Source organism: Lynx rufus, unplaced genomic scaffold (genome assembly GCF_022079265.1).
Source record: "Lynx rufus isolate CCGP_SWC_20201006 ecotype Redwood Valley unplaced genomic scaffold, mLynRuf1.p SCAF_11, whole genome shotgun sequence".
Lineage (NCBI taxonomy): Eukaryota > Metazoa > Chordata > Mammalia > Carnivora > Felidae > Lynx > Lynx rufus.
This window is the reverse complement of record NW_025814825.1, coordinates 12,523,982-12,540,828: the sequence shown is the minus strand read 5'-3', so window position 1 is coordinate 12,540,828 and position 16,847 is coordinate 12,523,982. Positions and strand designations below refer to the sequence as shown.

General features: G+C 57.0%; 1 protein-coding gene across 1 annotated transcript in view; it reads left to right on the top strand.

Annotated features, from left to right (window-relative positions):
- LRRC20 (leucine rich repeat containing 20) overlaps positions 1 to 16,847 on the top strand; it is a 42,736-nt gene that overhangs the window by 12,672 nt on the left and 13,217 nt on the right. Inside the window, exon 2 of the mRNA XM_047072883.1 lies at positions 7,337 to 7,504. Coding sequence (XP_046928839.1) covers positions 7,337 to 7,504 — 168 coding nt within the window. The remainder of the gene's footprint in view (positions 1 to 7,336; positions 7,505 to 16,847) is intronic.

The following is a 16,847-nucleotide window of genomic DNA, read 5'->3' as shown; positions in this document are numbered from 1 at the left end:
GGGCCGTGACTTTCCTCCAGCGTGTAGCTCCACAGTAGCACATACAGGGTCTGTGCACAGATGCCCCCTGTGTCCGGGACATTCACAGATAAGGGAACGGGGAGATCCCACGACTGTCCCCTTTCCTCAGGGAATGGCAGGGTGGGGGGCATCCAGACACCAAGGTTGGGGCAAGGCTAGGTGGGGCCGCGGGGGAGCGGAATCTGAGGAAGGCTGAAGACACTTCCGTGTGAAGCTTCAGGACGGAAGAGCAACGAGAGCCACTCTGCTGGGGAGACGTACCAGCATCAGCCCGGGGCTTCTCCACCACCAGGTGGGGGAAGCTTTTCATCAGACTGATGTCATTTTCACCACTGCTCAGTGCGTCCCGCCGGGTCTCTTTCTTGCTATTCAGTAGCTTTTCTCTGCATCTCTTTATCTTGCTCCAGCTGTGAGTCAAGAGCTCTGCCTACCCCCTTCCCTTGCGTGCTGTTAGTGTGAACATCACCCAGAGGCTTTTGTGAGATCACAGCCACTCCTCTTAGGGCTGGGGGAGGAGCAGGACAGGAACCCCCTCTGCCCGAGGCGGAGCCCAGAACTGCTGAACAGAACTTCCAGGTCCAGTAGATGCAAAGACCTGCCCCTAATCAAACCTCTGCTCGCTCCAGTTCCCAGGCACCGTGGGCAGGCCGCCACGCTTCTATAAAATGATTTATGTCCTTTCTCTTTCCTTCACCTTAGGAAAGGACAGAGTTAGTGTTTATTGAACACCCACCACATGCCAAGTGCTATACACATTTCCCCTCCTTCAGTGTTCCTGGCAACACAGAGGTTAAGTTTTATCATCTCATTTTTTTTGAGATGAAGCGACTCAGAGAGGTTTGGTGATATGCCCACCATCACACAGCTAGTAAGTGGGGCAGCTAAAATCTGATACTGGATCTAGCTCCAAAAACATCATGGGCTGCCTCCAAAAGGGTAGGCAGAAGACTTTATAAGCAGTGTTGAATGGAGAGAATGATGGCTCAGATGGGAGAGGCTCAGACCGTGACAGATCCATGAAAGGCTCATTCGTCCAAGCTTTACAAAATGTCAAGTCCCTACATTTTGATGCCCCAGGTATCAGAAGGCCAGGACTGCTTCATCACCCAGCATGGTTAATTAAAAAGTACAAGCCCAACAAGGCATTCCTGCCTCCGGAAAGGTTTGCTCAAGAACCACTCTGAACGGAGGGCTCTTCTTCCTAAGCTCTTTGACCCTCGTAACTTTCCATTTTGCCTCTGTTTGGTTGTTCTGGAAAAGGGCAACACTCACTCCTGTCAAATTACACCTGACTGCTCACATTCATGCACACCGTGCTGCGGGGTTAGCCCTGTGCTAGGCTGGGAGCAGCGGGAAGCATTTGAAGAGTTTCTGGCCTAATCAGCCTGCGGCAGTTCCTTTGTTTCTTGTCAAGTCTTTCCCTAGTGCCCTCTCTGTGTCAGGCCTTGTGCTGGGCACACAGGATACGAGGATGCACCTCACGGGTCCTGGCCCTCGAGGGGCCTCTGGCCTGGCCTTGGGTCCTGGTTTGGTAACTCACTTGTCTTTTTCCTTGGAGTTCAACTTTAACGCTTGTTCTAACACCTTCCGTGTCCTCTTTGGTGGACCACGCCACCACCACCCGCCTGCCTGCCTGGGGTTCTTGCACCTCAGCCGGCTCTGCCTGCTTCCCCGTTTGCTGGGTTCCTCTGGCCCCTTCCTTCTCTCCCTGGCCCAGCAGTACCTGGTTACCCACCGCAGAGGAGCATTGCCTCTTCGGCCTGGGCTGTATCGATGAGACACTGGAGCCGGGCCACACACATACCTACTTGCCATCCTCAGCATGATCTCCTCAAACCTGGACGTAAGCAGCAGGTACCCACCAGCCTACGAAGCAAACCTGTCTGAGGTGCAGGAAAGAAAGCCCCTCTGGTCATTCTGGATACCTCCGTTCAAGGATGTCGTGGCCCCTAAACTAGCCTCAGTAATGATGTCCACGTTGCTACCTTGAAAAGGGGTGAACGACGGCTGAGGGCTTCCTAGACCGGCCGTACCCCTCAGTTTTTGTGTTGGGGGCATTGGGCGGAGCCTTCATGCAGCTCACCTTCCCAGACTAGATGGCCCATCTCTACCATACCCAACTGACTGATGGCAGGGTGTTTTCATGCTGAGCAGCAGAGACAGCCGGCAAGTGAGGCTTCTGCTAGTCAGGGATGCTCCCTCGGGGTCCCTGCAGTGGGAGCAGGCTGTGGGGGTGGGGTGCCAGGTGAGGCCGCTGAGACCCCCAGGGAGCACCCCACCCACGGGCCCTGACTGTGCAGGCTGCACAGGGAGGCAGGCTCCTGCAAGGCTCTCGGAAGCTGTCTGTAGCGATGGATGCTTCCCGCGGTACCCAGCCATCTTGGGGCTGTCGTTAGACTCACGCCCCGCAGGGTTTGATAAAAGGCTTTTTTTAAATAGCAGTTCTGAACATGTCAAAGACTCAGGATTACAAAGCCAAGAAGGGGAAGATTCTCTTTCCCACCCGCCGCAGCAGTTGTCCCGGTTGCCCCCCCTTCCCCCCCGCTGTGGGGTCTGGCCCTGGGGTGTAAAGGGACAGGGCCAGCAGGTGGTGGGTCCCCTGAAGGCTCGTGTGCTGTGCGGCTGTGATGCTGGGACTGTACTTGTCAGCTCCCCACTGGTCGGTGCTCCAGACACCTGCTCCCCAGAGGCCTCGGGACCCTGAGAGGCTGCCTGAAGCAGGAGAGGATGGTCTTGTGTTCACTATAGCTTCAGGCGAAGAGCGTTCTCTTCTCTTCCAAGCCCACGTTTGGGCAGTTAGGAATACGAGCTTAGGAGGCAACTCATTACTGATTGGATTACTGCATTCACCAGGTACCCGGCATGGTGTGCCTAGCTGTCTGCCTACCCGTCTGTCTCACATACTTACATAGCACTTGCTGTGTGCCTAGCACTGTTCAGAGCCTTTTTCGTGCCTTCACTCACTAAATTCACAGCAGCCCTGTAGAAGAGTCTGGTACTGTCCTCATCCTACAGACGAAGAGACTGAGGCAGAGATAGATAAACAATTTGCCCAAGGTCACATAGTCTGGAAGGGGCGGAGTCCAACTCCGAACCCACAAACACCAGGCCCCAGAGCCTGGCTTTGTCACACCCCCGTGCCGTATGGCCACTTCGCCACGGGAGGGGGCGGGGCTGTACCCCGATCTCACCTGTGTGGCCCAGGCAGTGAGGTCTGCCAGAGGAATGCGGCGGTTCCAGCAAGGCAGGGTCCAGTGCCCGGGTGTGAGGAAGCCTTCCCAGAGTTGGCATTCCCTGCCATGGCAATGAAACAAACCTGGGGACAGTTGAGAACGTCGGCCACCTCCCCATGCATAACACCGACTGGCACCTGCCAGCGAGCTCGGCAAATGGAGCAGTGCCCTCAAAACTGCCCTCTTCGTCGCCAGCAGCGGCCCCGTGGAGGCCAGACCGGCTCCCTGAGTGGCCCACTGCAGGCCCCACCCGCACTTGGACTGTGAGTGGGGGATATGGGGGTGCGCTGGCAGCCAGACTGCCCAGAGTGTAGCAGGCACGTTCTTAGAAAAGGGGGGCTTAGGGAAACACGCCCAACAGGAACTGAACAGCCGGGAAAACTGGGCCAGTTCTCGTCTGAGAACAAATGTCCGTTGCAGGCAGGTGGCTTCGGAGACACTTCATGAGGCAGCCACCCCCCCTGCCTGGGATGCTCTCCCCACGCACCCCTCCGCCAGTGTAAGTGCGCCTGGGGCCCAGATCCCTCATTTGACAACAGCCTCCAGGGAGAAGTGAATAACACTGTTCTTCTGGAAAGTAATAAGTTTTTTTTTTTTCCATTTTTATGTAATAACAAAGAACAACTCAGTTTGAGAAAAAACAATGTATAAGTGGAACGGAAGTTTGGCAGAATCGTGAGGCTGATACTCAGATTCGTTTATTTATTCATTCGTGCACTGGTCAGATACTGAGTACTCAGCATGTACCGGGCGCCGTGCTGTGGACACTTCTCTACGGCAGAGCAAAGCCCCGCTGTCGTGCGGCTCCCATTCTTGTGGACAGGTGGCCAGTGTACAAATAGGTCAGCAGAGTTAGGTGATGATGGTTGCTGTGGAGGTAAACACTGCAGGGGGAGAGGACCCTGCTTTAGACAGGGTGACATTTGAGCAAGGACACACATGAAATGGTGCACAAGCACTGCGAATATACTGGTCAAGAACATTCTGGAAAGAGAAGACTACAAGTGCAAAGCAGCATGCTCGACGTGGCCGGCAGAGGCAAGCCCGGGAAGCACTGGACTGGACGCTTTCCCGCCTCTCTTCCAACACAGCGGCCTTATAACTGTGATCTGAATAGGGACATTTTCTGGTTTAAGGTGTGGCTATCTAACAGCCTGGCCGCTAGGGGGGTGCTGAGTTTGTGGGGGGCAAGCAGTGGTTCTCTGGAGGTGGGAAAATGAGAGGCAGGCCAGCCAGGCCCCCTGCATTATCTGTTTGCTCCCTGGGTGAGGGGTGGGAAGAGTCATTGTGCATCAAGTATTTTCTGAGCGACCACAGGGTGCCCCTCAGAGGGCTGGATGTAGGGAACAAGATGAACCAGATACAGTTCTTGCCGGCCTGAGGCCCAGCGTGGCAGAGCAGGGGCCTGCGGGTGGCGTGGGTGCAGAGAGCCCATGGGCCCGGGCTCTGCTCTCACTGCCAAACCTTGGGAGGGGGCGTTGGCACCTGAGGGCAGCTCATCCCCCACAGCTCAGGGCTCCATCCTGGAGGGTCAGAGGGAGGAGCGTGGAGCACGGAGGGAGGAGCAGGGCCAGCCTGGTGGGGCCCAGTGCAAAATGAAAATGCAGGATCCTCGTTCAGAAAGCAGTGCCATTAAAGGAACCATTAAAGGAACATAAGCTTTTTCTTTTTTCCGAGGTCTCTCTCAGGGTGTCGTGGTACTTGTTATTTGCTATTTAATGTCCTTCTAATTAAAGAGCAGTCAAAACTCTAAATTGTTAGCGTGGATTTTAACCATCTTTTTATTTATGTTCATTTATTTTTGAGAGAGAGAGAGAGACCGAGACAGAGCACGAGCTGGGCAGGGCCAGAGAGAGACGGAGACACAGAATCCGAAGCAGGCTGCAGGCTCTGAGCTGTCAGCGCAGAGCCCGACGCAGGGCTTGAACTCCCCAGCCGTGAGATCATGACCTGAGCCAAAGTCGGTCGCTTAACCGACTGAGCCACGCAGGCGCCCCTTATCATTCATCTTTATGCAGTACAAGGCCAGTTTTAGATGTGCGTATCAGAGCATTTAACTTGTGTGTAATAAGATTACACAATTCATATTTTGTGACTCGTTTCTAGAGGGGGCCTTTTGTGGGCCAGGAGGACGAATTCAAGCCAGACTCAGGAGGGTTGTCCGGAGGAAGGCAGGAAGTGCAGCCTCTCGTCAGCGTCTAGGGTGTCCCTGCCCCCATGATGCAGGGCACGTGCACATGAACCTTCAGGCCTGACAGCCCCCACAGCACGCTGGACCTCCACGCTTTGTCCTGGCCAGGGACAGGATGTAGGGAGCTGCAGCCAGGCAGCTCAAGGATCTTTAAACCTCAGCCTCAGGATGTGTTCGAACCTGGGTCGGGGTGGGTGAGAGGCTCCCTCCTGCCTAGACTCATCCTCCAGCTGCCACCCACTGGACATACTTTGGTGATGCCAGCCAGGGGGCAGGGAGTGTGGGGGACAGCTGGCACCGTGCTCCAGCCGAGATGCCGTGGGCACACGTGCCCAGCTGATGTTCCTTGTGCCCAGGCCCCTGCCGGGGACAGAGAGCTCACGCAGTTGCAGAGCAGGGGTGAAGAGGGGAAGACCAGCCTGCCTTGGGGCACCGGAGGCGGAAGAGCAGGCTGCTGAGAGGACCAGGCATGACCTGACACCCCATGACTCTGGCTCTTTGTAAGACACAGATTCCGGGATAAATTTATTAGGACTTGGAAGGTAGTCCAATCTCCGGTGTGGGACCCTCCTGAACCTAGGACCCCATGCGATTGCACTGGTCACAGACCCACGAAGCTGGCCCTGGGAAGAAGAGCTGAGGTCATTCCTCAGGTCACTTGGCATTTCTGGGCATCGGTTTCCTCTAGGTGAGACAAGATGACAGGGTTCACCTGAGTCATGTAGCAGAGGAGGGGCTCACCCAAGGTCACGTGTGGACAGGGGCTGGGAAAGCCCCGGAAACCAAGGCCTCCGCTGGCCCAGCCTCTTTACCTTGGGCTCACGGCAGTTCTGCTTCTCTGTCTCCCCCACACTCCAGCCGCCAGCCGGCTTCCGCTGCTCCCTTAGGTCCTTCCCTAATGTTAATTGAGCACCTACATGTGCCAGCCATGTGCTGGCGTATGCCTGGTCTTCACACAGCCCTGTGCTGTGATGGTAATAGCAGGGCACGTGAATGCGAACTTTGTGGTGGCCACCATGCCAGGTGCTTTACCCATGCTCCCGGATTCAACCCTCCAACAACGCTGTGAGGCACTTACTATTCTTAGTCCCTTCCTGCACATGAGCAAACTGAGACCTAATGTGGTTAGATAACTGAGTGAACAGCTCTCAGGCAAGGTTTGAACCAGGCAGTGGGGACCCCCGATCCCCCCCACTCTTAAGCCCTGCGTTATGCTACCTCCCCGTTGACGCTTGGTTTCTGCCCCTCGTGCCTATCCTTGCTCAGGGCCCCCCAGGACCTCCCAAGGCTTCTCTCTGTAGAACACATTTCAGCTTCGGCTTCTGCCATGGCCAGCCCTGGCCAGATCCCCAAGGGAGGGACTCCCATAGGCCCAGCTCGCCTTCTTCCCGGGTTCCTGCATGGGTCACTGGCTGGCTCTCGGAGCAGCCGCTGTCGGGTGGGAACCCACGCTCATCTGGCCAGTTGGGGCTGAATAGGGGAGTGGGGTCACGTGACATAGAAAGACCCTGGCTGCCCCTGGCTGCTCCTTGAGCAGGGAGGGTGATAGAAAGTGGTGTCCCTCAGCTGGGCTGTGGGTGTGGGGAGTCCAGGGACCTGTCCTCTCGACGCCTAGAGCTGAGGCCTTATCTGAGGAAGTGAGGAGCCAGCCCGTCCTGACGCTTTGTCTAAGCCACGCTTTGGTTGGGAGAGCCTTCCATTCTAGAGCCCAAAGCGGGGAGCCCAGCTGGCATGGTGGGGCGGGCCCTCCTCCTGTGCACACATGCGGCAAGCCCCTTGAGGGGTCTGCCTCCATGGCTGGGGTTGCCTCTCTGCTTTCCTGGCCCAGGTGCCGCTGTCCCTGTCATCTGCCCCCATTCACCCGTCCTTCTCTTCCTTCCTCACATGGCAGAGCTCCACCTGGAAGGGAACTTCCTGCACCGGCTCCCCAACGAGGTCAGTACCCTGCAGCACCTCAAGGCCATCGACCTCTCCCGGAACCAGTTCCGTGACTTCCCCGAGCAGCTCACTACCCTGCCAGCTCTAGAGACCATCAACCTGGAGGAGAACGACATCGTGGGTGAGCGGCCCCGGCCGTGTGGGCCCCGCGCCTCCCACTGTCTGCAGTTCCTCCCTCTGCCCTCCCTTTCCTCAGGGGCTCACGGGGTCACGGGGCACAGACATGGGGCTCCGGGGTCAGACTTGCACAGACATAAAGGCCAGGGTGAGCCTTCCGGTCTGAGACACCTGAGCCCGGGGCACTGAGCCCGGGAAGGGAACCATTTTGAGGCCCTGCCACCTGCTGGGGCTGGGTTGCACACCTGGCAGGTAGAAGGCCTGGGCTTCCTCACAGCCTGCCCTGAACCAGCGGGCCACCCCGGTCTACGAGCTCTCTCTCGCATCTCCGTCTGCTGGTCTGGGCTGCCTCCCAGGCCCTCCGGCTTGAACCTTATATACATCTCCTTCCACCTAAGTTCCCCATCTCCCTCCCTGGACTCCACAGTGAGCTCTTCACTGGTAGTGAGCAGGGGCCGCCAGGCAAATGTGTTCAGAGCAGGGCCTCTGTGCCTAACGTTGCACGCCTACACTCCCCCCAGGGAACCCGAGGGTCTCCGCTCTGGGTTCAGAGTGCCTTCTGCACACAGCAGGCCCAGCGGGTGGTCCTTTCCTCCTTGTGGGCAGCTCCCCCGGGCGTCCTCTCCAGCTGCTCACCAGGGCCCCTCTGCCCTCCTCCTCGGCTCCCTCGTCTGGCTGCCTTGGCTCCCTCAGAAGCCCCTCTTCAGCCCCGTTTCTCGGGCCCTCTCATGTCACGTCTGATGTTGGCAGTGTCAGTAATAACCCCCTCTGGTTCTGCTTTTACTTTTGTAATTGCTTTCACAGCCATTATGCCATTTGACTAAAAGCAAGAGCTTTCTAGTGGTTTGGAGCTGGATGGAGAGCGCCTGCCTCCCGCACGTGCTGAGTATCCCCTCTGTTGGGGATGCTGCCTGCAGGACCCTGGCCGGGGTGGGGGGTCAGGACCAGGTAACCTCTGAGGTTTAGAATCCGTTCTTTTACAGATGAGTAAACTGAGGCTCAGAGAAGTCATGAGAGCCCATCAGGTTGCACAGTGAGACTCCAGAAGTGCCAGGTCGAGTATCCAAGACTTGGCTCCGTGTCTAGGATGGGGTTCCTTGTCTGGTCCCTGGGAAGGCCCTGGGGATGCGCTCTGGTTTGGACTTTTCCCTCCCAAGACCAGGATCCCTGAGTGCCTTTGGCCCCGAGGTGGCTCCCCAGTCCCTAAAGCCCTTGTGCTGTCTTTAGGTGGAAGGAACGTGCCCAGAAGTGCTCTCCCTCCTGCGCTGGCGTGACTGACTGTGGTCTCGCCCTAAGCCCTTCCTTCTGAGCAGGCTTTCCTCACTGGGCCTTTCCTCCCCTGCCTCCTGTTCTTCGAGGCCATTCCTAATGCCTCTGTTTCCTTCTGCCACTTACTGAATGGAGCAGTTACCAAAGAGGGGCTCCTACGAGCTGATGCGGAGACCAGAACTGGGTTCATAGCTGCAGGCAGGCAGGCCAGGACAGGCCCTGGCCATTGGCTTCCCCCCTTCCTGACCGCAGCCTTGGAAGACTCCCGTCACCTCTCTGTGCCTCAGCTTCTTCCCAGCTTTTAAACGGAGGTTCTCCCTCCACCCCCACTCCAGAAGGTAGCTTTGCCCTCAGCAGGGGAGCAGGGTGTGGGGGCCTCTGTCTGGCTGTAGTATGAAGTGAGCAGTCCAGGGTGGTACAGATCCCCCACTCCTTCCCCTCCCACCAGGCCACCCAGATCCCTCAGCAGCGACCGTTCCCGAAACAAAGATCGGCTGTTTTGACTCATTCTCCTGTATTGATATCTCTTCCTGTTTGTAAAGTGACAGTAATAACTACATGTGGGAGCTCCTTCCAGTTTTCCAAGAATGCTCATGCACAGGCTCAAGGCTTATTTGATAGATGGAGAAACGCAGGTCTAAGAGATCTCCCCTAGCCTTCAGGGCCAGGGGTATGTGGTATATCTGGCCAAGGGAAAGAGACATCAACCCCTGGGCTATTTCCCAGCCAGTTCCACCTGTACAGAGCATCCTGCTGCCCAGCCTGGGTCCAGGCCCGGGGAATATGGACATGCTGGGGACTGCCCCTGTTCGGCAGAGGCCCCTGCTTTCCCCCAAGTGCGCAACAGCTCCCAGAGGTGCTCGACTGGGCCACGGCCTGCTCCACTGCGGGAGGCCTCGGGGGTTCTCCCACATGCCCCCCAGATGGAGAGAAGGGGCACATGGAGGCAACTGCTGTTCCCTTGCTGGAGTCTCCTCGCTTCCTTTTTTCTCTCTCTGATCTATCCTAGTTACTTAGATTGCTTCTAACTCCCCAAAACAGCGGGAGGGCCAGGCCACAGTCTTCAGAGCGCGGCGGGATGGAGGAGGGCTTTAATCAGTGAGGAAGGTGAGGGCTACACAGTCCTTCATTACGGAAATGGCTTTGTACTTTTTGCCAGCTGTAGCTCGTCTGCAGGATCTCATTGGGATAATTGTAGTAGGAGCTTAGGATGCCTTAAGAGTGACAGACTTTTCCCCTTCAGGGCCCACAGAGGGTGTTAGAAACTGTTTTTCCCTGAGAAATAAATTTGAGATGCGTGAGTTGCCTTTAGGCTTTAGTTCAGCAAGCAGAGAGCAGGCAGCTCTGAAGCAAGCCCCCAGTGCAGCACAAGGAGACTCGGTGTGAAGGGGCTGCCCCTGAGGATACCTCCAGCCTGGCCCTTGGAAGACCTGGAGGCTTGCGGCACCCTGGGAGGGGTCGAGGTCGACTCCTTTCATCCCCTGCTTTCTGGATAACGCCGCTGCCCGATATTCCTCCACTCTGGGCCAGAACCGGGGGAGAGGAGAGAGGGCTGCAGTTCGCAGAGGGGGAAGGGATGGGCTAGGAAGGACAGGGATACTCGTGTCTGCTTTCTGATGCCAGCTGCCAGCAGGTCACGGTGCTGCTCCTTGGTGCCCAGCTGGAGCTGAGTGCGCTCAGGTCGTGTATCTGGGTAGCACTGGTGGCCCCGTTGCCGCCCGCTGTACTGAGAGTCGTCTGGTCTGTGTGTATGATGTCTCCATACCCTCCTCTCGGAGCTGCCCTGCTCCCCATCCCCACCCAGCATCGAGCAACGTGTCTGCCATTCAGCAGGTGCTTGGGTGGTTGAGAGCACTGAACTAGGCAGGAATTCCTAAGCCCCAAAGGCCCTCTGGAATTCCCGAGGCACGGCAGGGCAGATTGTTTCGAGTTGCCGGCTGTGACCCACTAACGAGCCCTGAAGCAGATCAGATCCGAAGGTTGAGGCCAGAGCGTGATGGGGTGCGTCACCTGTAGCATGGTAATGCTGCTTTGTGACTTCTATTCTATTTCAGTTTCACGTACACACACAGACACGTGTACTGGGTTGTGATGTAAAAATGTATTTCTCACCGTGGGTCATGATGAGGAAATGCCGGAAGCCACTCCCTTGAGTTGTCCTGCAGAGATCTGGGCTCTGTCCTCAGCCAGCCTAGCTACTTGTCCCCCGCAGCTCACACAATACAGCCCTCCCTTCGCTCTTCTCCACCCATGTCTCTGTCCATCACGGTCACCACCGTCTGCATCCTCCTGCTCACTAGTGGGGCTGGAGTGAGGACAGGCAGGGAAGCTTGGCTGAGGAGACGAGCTCACCACCCAAGTACGGAGTCAGGTAGATGACGGGTTCAGGGCCACCTGTTTATCCCCACCCATCCCCCCTCACCACCCTACTGGCCTGCACTCTCAGTCTGAAAGTCCCTCCTCATGTCTTACCATTTTCTCTGCCTGGCCACCCCCCACCCCGAGGCTGCAGGTCTGGGCCAGGTTCAGGGGAACGTGAGGTCATGCAGATCAAGGGGCCTCGACCCTCCCCGCTGGCTGCCAGGCACACACACAGCAGCAGATGCCCCCGTCCAATGGGTGGCTGCCTGGGTCCTGGAGACAAGCCTACCAGGACATAGTTGTTTTCTCTAGGTGCTCCCGAGAGGAAGAAGAGGATTTGTAGCTCAGAGTATTTATTCAGACAGCAATGAGTTAACAGGTTTCTGGGATACGGGATGGCCCCTCTATTTTCCAAACCAGAAAGTGGCGGATGGGCGCTTCTAAGTTTTTATAGACAAGACTCCCTGGGGCAAAGTGGTCTCTGGAGAAGAAATAAAAGCTGCCAAGATGAATGAGGTGCAGGCCATGACCTCAGGCCGCTTACAGGCCGTGAGGGAGGTGTGAGTGCAGGCAGGTGGTAAACCACCACACCAGAGAGAAGTCACGGTCAGGATGCCGAGCGTGCCAGGGGGAGGATCCGGGCAGAGGGTGGCCGGCCACGTGTCCTTGGAAGGTGGGGCTCCCAGGAGAGGCCGGGGAGGGTTTCAGAGGAGGTGGAGACGCTTAGTCACCGTGGGCGGTGACATGAGGATGGGACGGATCACTCCTCCTGTGAAAACCCGGGAACCAGCTCCCTCACCCTGGCAGCTGCCACCCGTGACTCGAAGGTGGAGGCAGGAACCACAAAAAGGCCACAGGAGAACCTGCTCCCGCACGGCAGTTGGTTGTACTCCTGGAACATGTGGGGGTGCGGACAAAATCAAGTAGTTAGGAGACTTCAATTTGCTAAGCAGGGGGCTTTTTCAGTTAAGCTGGAATCAATTTTCCATAACCCTCAGTTCACTGGGGTTTTTCCCAGCGTTCCAGAGAGAGCCGGAGATCAGAGGAAGACAAGCTCCTGCTAAGAATTTAACAGGGCAGTAACACTATGGAGGCAAAAGCCAAGTGTCTGTATCACGCAGAGCAGCTTTGGGCCTCATCTGCTTCATCCTCCCCTCAGGCTGTTTCACTTCTTACCATCGAAGCCAGTAGTTCTCAGAGTGGGGTCTCTGGGCAGCACCCGAGAACCTGTTAGAAATGCACAGCCTCCAGCCCCAGACCTCCTCAATCAGAAATGGGGAGGGGAGGGGGCAATTTGTGTTCACCGGCCCCCACCCACAGGCGATAGGGATGTGTGCTGAATTTTGAGAACCCCTGCTCAAGGCTCCGGCTTCGCAAAATGTCATCTACTGACCCGAAGTGGGGGCATCACCTGGGAGCTCGTTAGAAGCGCAGACCCTCGGGCTCCACCTCGCTCCTCCGGGGTCAGAATCTGCACCTGAGCAAGGTCCCCAAGTGGTTTCTGTGCACAACGCAGGCTGGTCCAGGGCCATTCCCTAAAGCACCAGGTGCCATCTCAGGGCCGCTCTCTGTGCTGTTGGGCCCCCCAGTCCCCCCAAGCACGATTGGCTCTCCAAGCCTCACAGAATCCCACAGGGCGCACGCCACAGACCCCACATCTGAACCCCCCTGGAGTGTTGGCGAAAGAGGAAGGCTCCCAGGTCCGCTGTCAGACCTACTGAATCACAGTTTCTGTGGACGGGCCAGGGGTCTCCACTTCTAACAAGTGACCTAGGCCGGGGCAGCAGCGTGTTCATTGAGAATCTGTGCCCCTGCCCCCCACCTCTGGACTTCAGTCTCTTGTTGTAGTTTATCAGGGCCATGCGCCAGCCCTCAGACGTAAGGTTTCCACAAGTACAGGACGCTCGTCCTGCAGTACAAGGATGGGAGTGGGGGCGCCGTGGGGATTTGGAGGGAGCACGCCTGACCTAAGGGGTCACCAGCACCCCTGCTGTGGCCCGGTGTGTCACAGGGGTCCTGGGCCCTGTATCATAACATCCTCCCCCTTCTCTGACAGGCAGGGCAGACAGATCCTTCCAGAGAGCCACAGCTGCACTCTGGCCTTCATCAAGAGAAGTCCTCCAGAACGCAGCGTCTGCTGTCCTCCTAGGCTGGGGGCACAGATGCCGCCAAGACCTCAGGATCGCCCTCCCTTGATGTTCACACAGCTGTTCCAGGCTCACCCTGTTGCACAGAATAAACTGGTCAATGTCACAGGGGCAGAGGGAACACAACTTTGTTTCACCTGGGGGGCTCTAGCAGGCTGCCCAGCTGTGAGCGGTTCTGCAGGCTCCGGTTGCTGTGTGGGGGTGGGGTGGAAACGCTGAGGGAGTGGTGGGCGTGGAGGTGGGCATAGGAGGACTTCCTGGAGGAGGGGACCCAGTGGGACTGGTCCTTCTCTACCGCACGGCCCCCTGTCCCTCTAGTGGGAAGAGAGGGAAGTCTCACTAGTTCTTCCCCTAGAACCCAGAAAAAAAATTTTTTTTTAAGTGTATTTATTTATTTTGGGAGAGAGAGAATGAGCAGGGGAGGGACAGAGGGAGGGAGACAAAATCCCAAGCAGGCTCCGTGCTATCAGCACAGAGCCTGACACTTGGCCTGAACTAAAACCAAGAGTCTGACACTCAACCGACTGAGCCACCCAGGCGCCCCCAGAAAATGTTTTTATTTTTTTTATTTTTTAACGTTTATTTAGTTTTGAGAGAGAAAAAGAGAGCGCACGAGCCGGGGAGGGATAGAGAGAGGGGGAGACACGGAAACTGAAGCAGGCTCCAGGCTCTGAGCTGTCAACACAGAACCCAACGCGGGGCTTGAACCCACAAACCATGAGATCATGACCAGAGCCAAAGTCGGACCCTTAACCAGCTGAGCCACCCAGGCGCCCTTGCCCCCCGCCCCCCGAAAATGTTCTTTAAGCAGAGAAAACCCTGGAAGAGCAGAAGTGATCTAAAGAGACAAAAGTAGACAAACTTCTCATAACCTCATAGCTAGCACGCCTAGCACAGCTCCTCTGTAATTTACCTCGTTTAATTTGCTCAAGCCTGTCTTCTGGAAAGGAGGTGTTATCACCACTTGACAGCTGAGAAGAGAGGCTCACAGAGGGGACGCAGCCTGCACAAGGACGTGGTGGAGTTGGGATTTTAAGCCAGGTGTTTGGTCATCCCCGCCCATGTGTCTTTGGTGTTCCAGAGCCTGTCCAGTCTTCGTTTGATGGGGGGGGGGGGGTGGGTCGCTGTGTGAAGAAACAGGTGCCGGATGCCACGTGGCTGGTAGGCACCCGTAAACAAGTTGGCAGGTTGCAGAGGGATGGCTGTCCCCCACTGGCCTCACTCAGCCCTGAAAAGAGGGCCGGAGCTGTAGAGAAAGCTCGCCTTGGGAGAGGGCACACCGCAAGGCCTCATTAGCTGGTGGTTTGCAAGAGGCTGGTCAGCAAACGTACTTCCTGTGGACCTGAAGGGCCTGTCAGCCCCTGAGACAGGTCAAAGCTGAGAAGTTGGCCTCCCGGCCTCCTCCCCCATGAAGCTGCCAGGCTCTGTTGGGGGCGGGGGCTGGTCTAATCTGAATAGGGATGAGTTGCCCAGAGCTGCCAAAGTAACTCGTGAAATCAGCAGGTTGTATCTTGTGAGCGCCTCCATTTTCCACCTGGTACCACTTGGGGTTTCGCCAGGCCACGGTCCTGGTTGATCGGAACTGCCAGGCCAGGGAGAGACTGTGCCAAGGCCACAAGGGCTTTGAGAGGTCAGGCGTGCCGCCCACCCTGCAGGCCCACCGGCGCTCAATACGATGAGGAGGCGGCAAGTGGGGAATCTCGGCCAAAGCAAATGCGTCCGGACACCAGGCGCTGCCTGCCGGCAGACCAGGCAGTGGCATAAGTGGGGGGCTTGGCTCTCAGCTTTCCAGGGCAGGTGCTTGATCTGTCAGTGCCGGCTGCCCTCCGAACTCCCCCTGGGCCCAAGACGCAGCTTGAACCACAAGCAGGGAAGGCTTCTTAGAGTTTCCCCAGGCCTGCCTGCCTGTCTTCGCTCCGGAGAGAAGGGTGATATCACCCCATGGTGATAACAAAAGCAGAAGTCAGGGCAGACTCCTCTTCACCTCCTTCTGCCCCTCTCCTGGTGGGCTGGGGCCCCCTCCAAGGTAAAGAGCCTCTGAATTGGACTCCGCTCAACCCTGACCGTGCTCCCATCGTCCCTCCTCTCCTTTGGCCTCTCAGAGTTTCGTAGCAGAAGTCCAAAGCCCCACTTACATCATTGGCATGAACACGTCCCCTCCCCTCTGCACGGCTCTGTTTCATCCCTGCTGCACAGTGGGGAGGATGGTTCCACCCTTTGGAGCTGGTGTCAGGGTCCACCGTGGTCACTTCCCACCAGCTGCTTGTCCTGCCATTCAGCCAGCCTGGAGTCCTGGCTGCGTGCTGCCTGCTCAGCCTCCTCCCCTACTCCTTGCCCTCCAGCCTGCTGGGCCTCCTGCACTTACCCAGGGACCAGGACAGAGGGGGCAGGGGATATTGCTAGAAGGTTGGATAGAGGCTAATTAGTGGGCCACAGCAGCCAGGGCAGGGCTCAGCTGGCCAAGAAAGGTTTGCCAAAGTTGTCCTTGCAGAGGATTCTGAGAATTGCGGCACTTACCCAGGTCCCCAGGAACCCACCTCGCCTACCCTACCAGACACACACACACACACACACACACACACCCTGAAGCAGGCTGCTGTGCCATTTCTGGTCCCACTCTTGCTTCCGGGCAGGAAGGGATTTGAGACAGGCATGTAGTAGCTGAGAAGAGGGAATGACCACTGTGTGCAGGCTTTAAGGCTGGCAGGACCCTTTTCTCCTGAGCCTGGATCTAGGGCTCCAAACCTGTCTGGGGGAAAATGTAGCCAGTCCCCTCCCTGAGCACTGGGTTCGGACTTCTCTTGAGCATAGCTAGCTGAGAGCAGTCGGAGCCTTACCCTGTCCCCTCCCCTCCAAGCACTGTCAGAGGTCATGGAGGAGAATGACTTGCCCTCAAGGTGGCAGCTTGCCTGAGCGCCACCGCAGACTCATGCTGTCTCCCAGAATGCCCTTGTCCAGCGTGACAGTACCAGGCTGTGCCCGTGGGCAGCGAGCGGTGGTGCAGGCATCCCTCGAGCTGGCGAACAGCTTGGGGAGATAATCATCACACAGCGCAGGGAGTGCTGGCCGCCCGTGGAGCCAGGAGGTGGGACAGGCTGGGAGTAAACAGGCTTCAGCAGCAATTAGTGCAAGTTAGACAAGGCCCCCAGATGTGATGGGGGGAGCTCCTGTTTGCAACCCCTGCTCACGCGTCTGCCCACAGGGAACGAGCAAGTGGAGCTCTGAGCAAAAGACCTCTCACACACTTGGTCTCTGCCCAAATGGAATAGGATTCTCTGTGCCAGACACGGTGGTAAAGCCTTGGTTACTTGAAACCTCCAATTACCCGAGATGCTCTTGGCATTCTGTTCGTGGCACACAGGCGAACAGCAAGAAAAGAGTTATTTGACGTTTGTTTAAAACAAAACACTTGCACGCTCCGCTAGGCAGCCAGCCAGTCTTCTGTCCCTGTCCAGAGTGCTGGAGAGTAGCTCCTGTGCTCCAAACCTCAGAGCTCAGGGAACAAGGCTTGCAGGAGCATAGGCATGAATTTAGGCAGTGGACCTGGTCATTCATTCACCAGCGGTCATT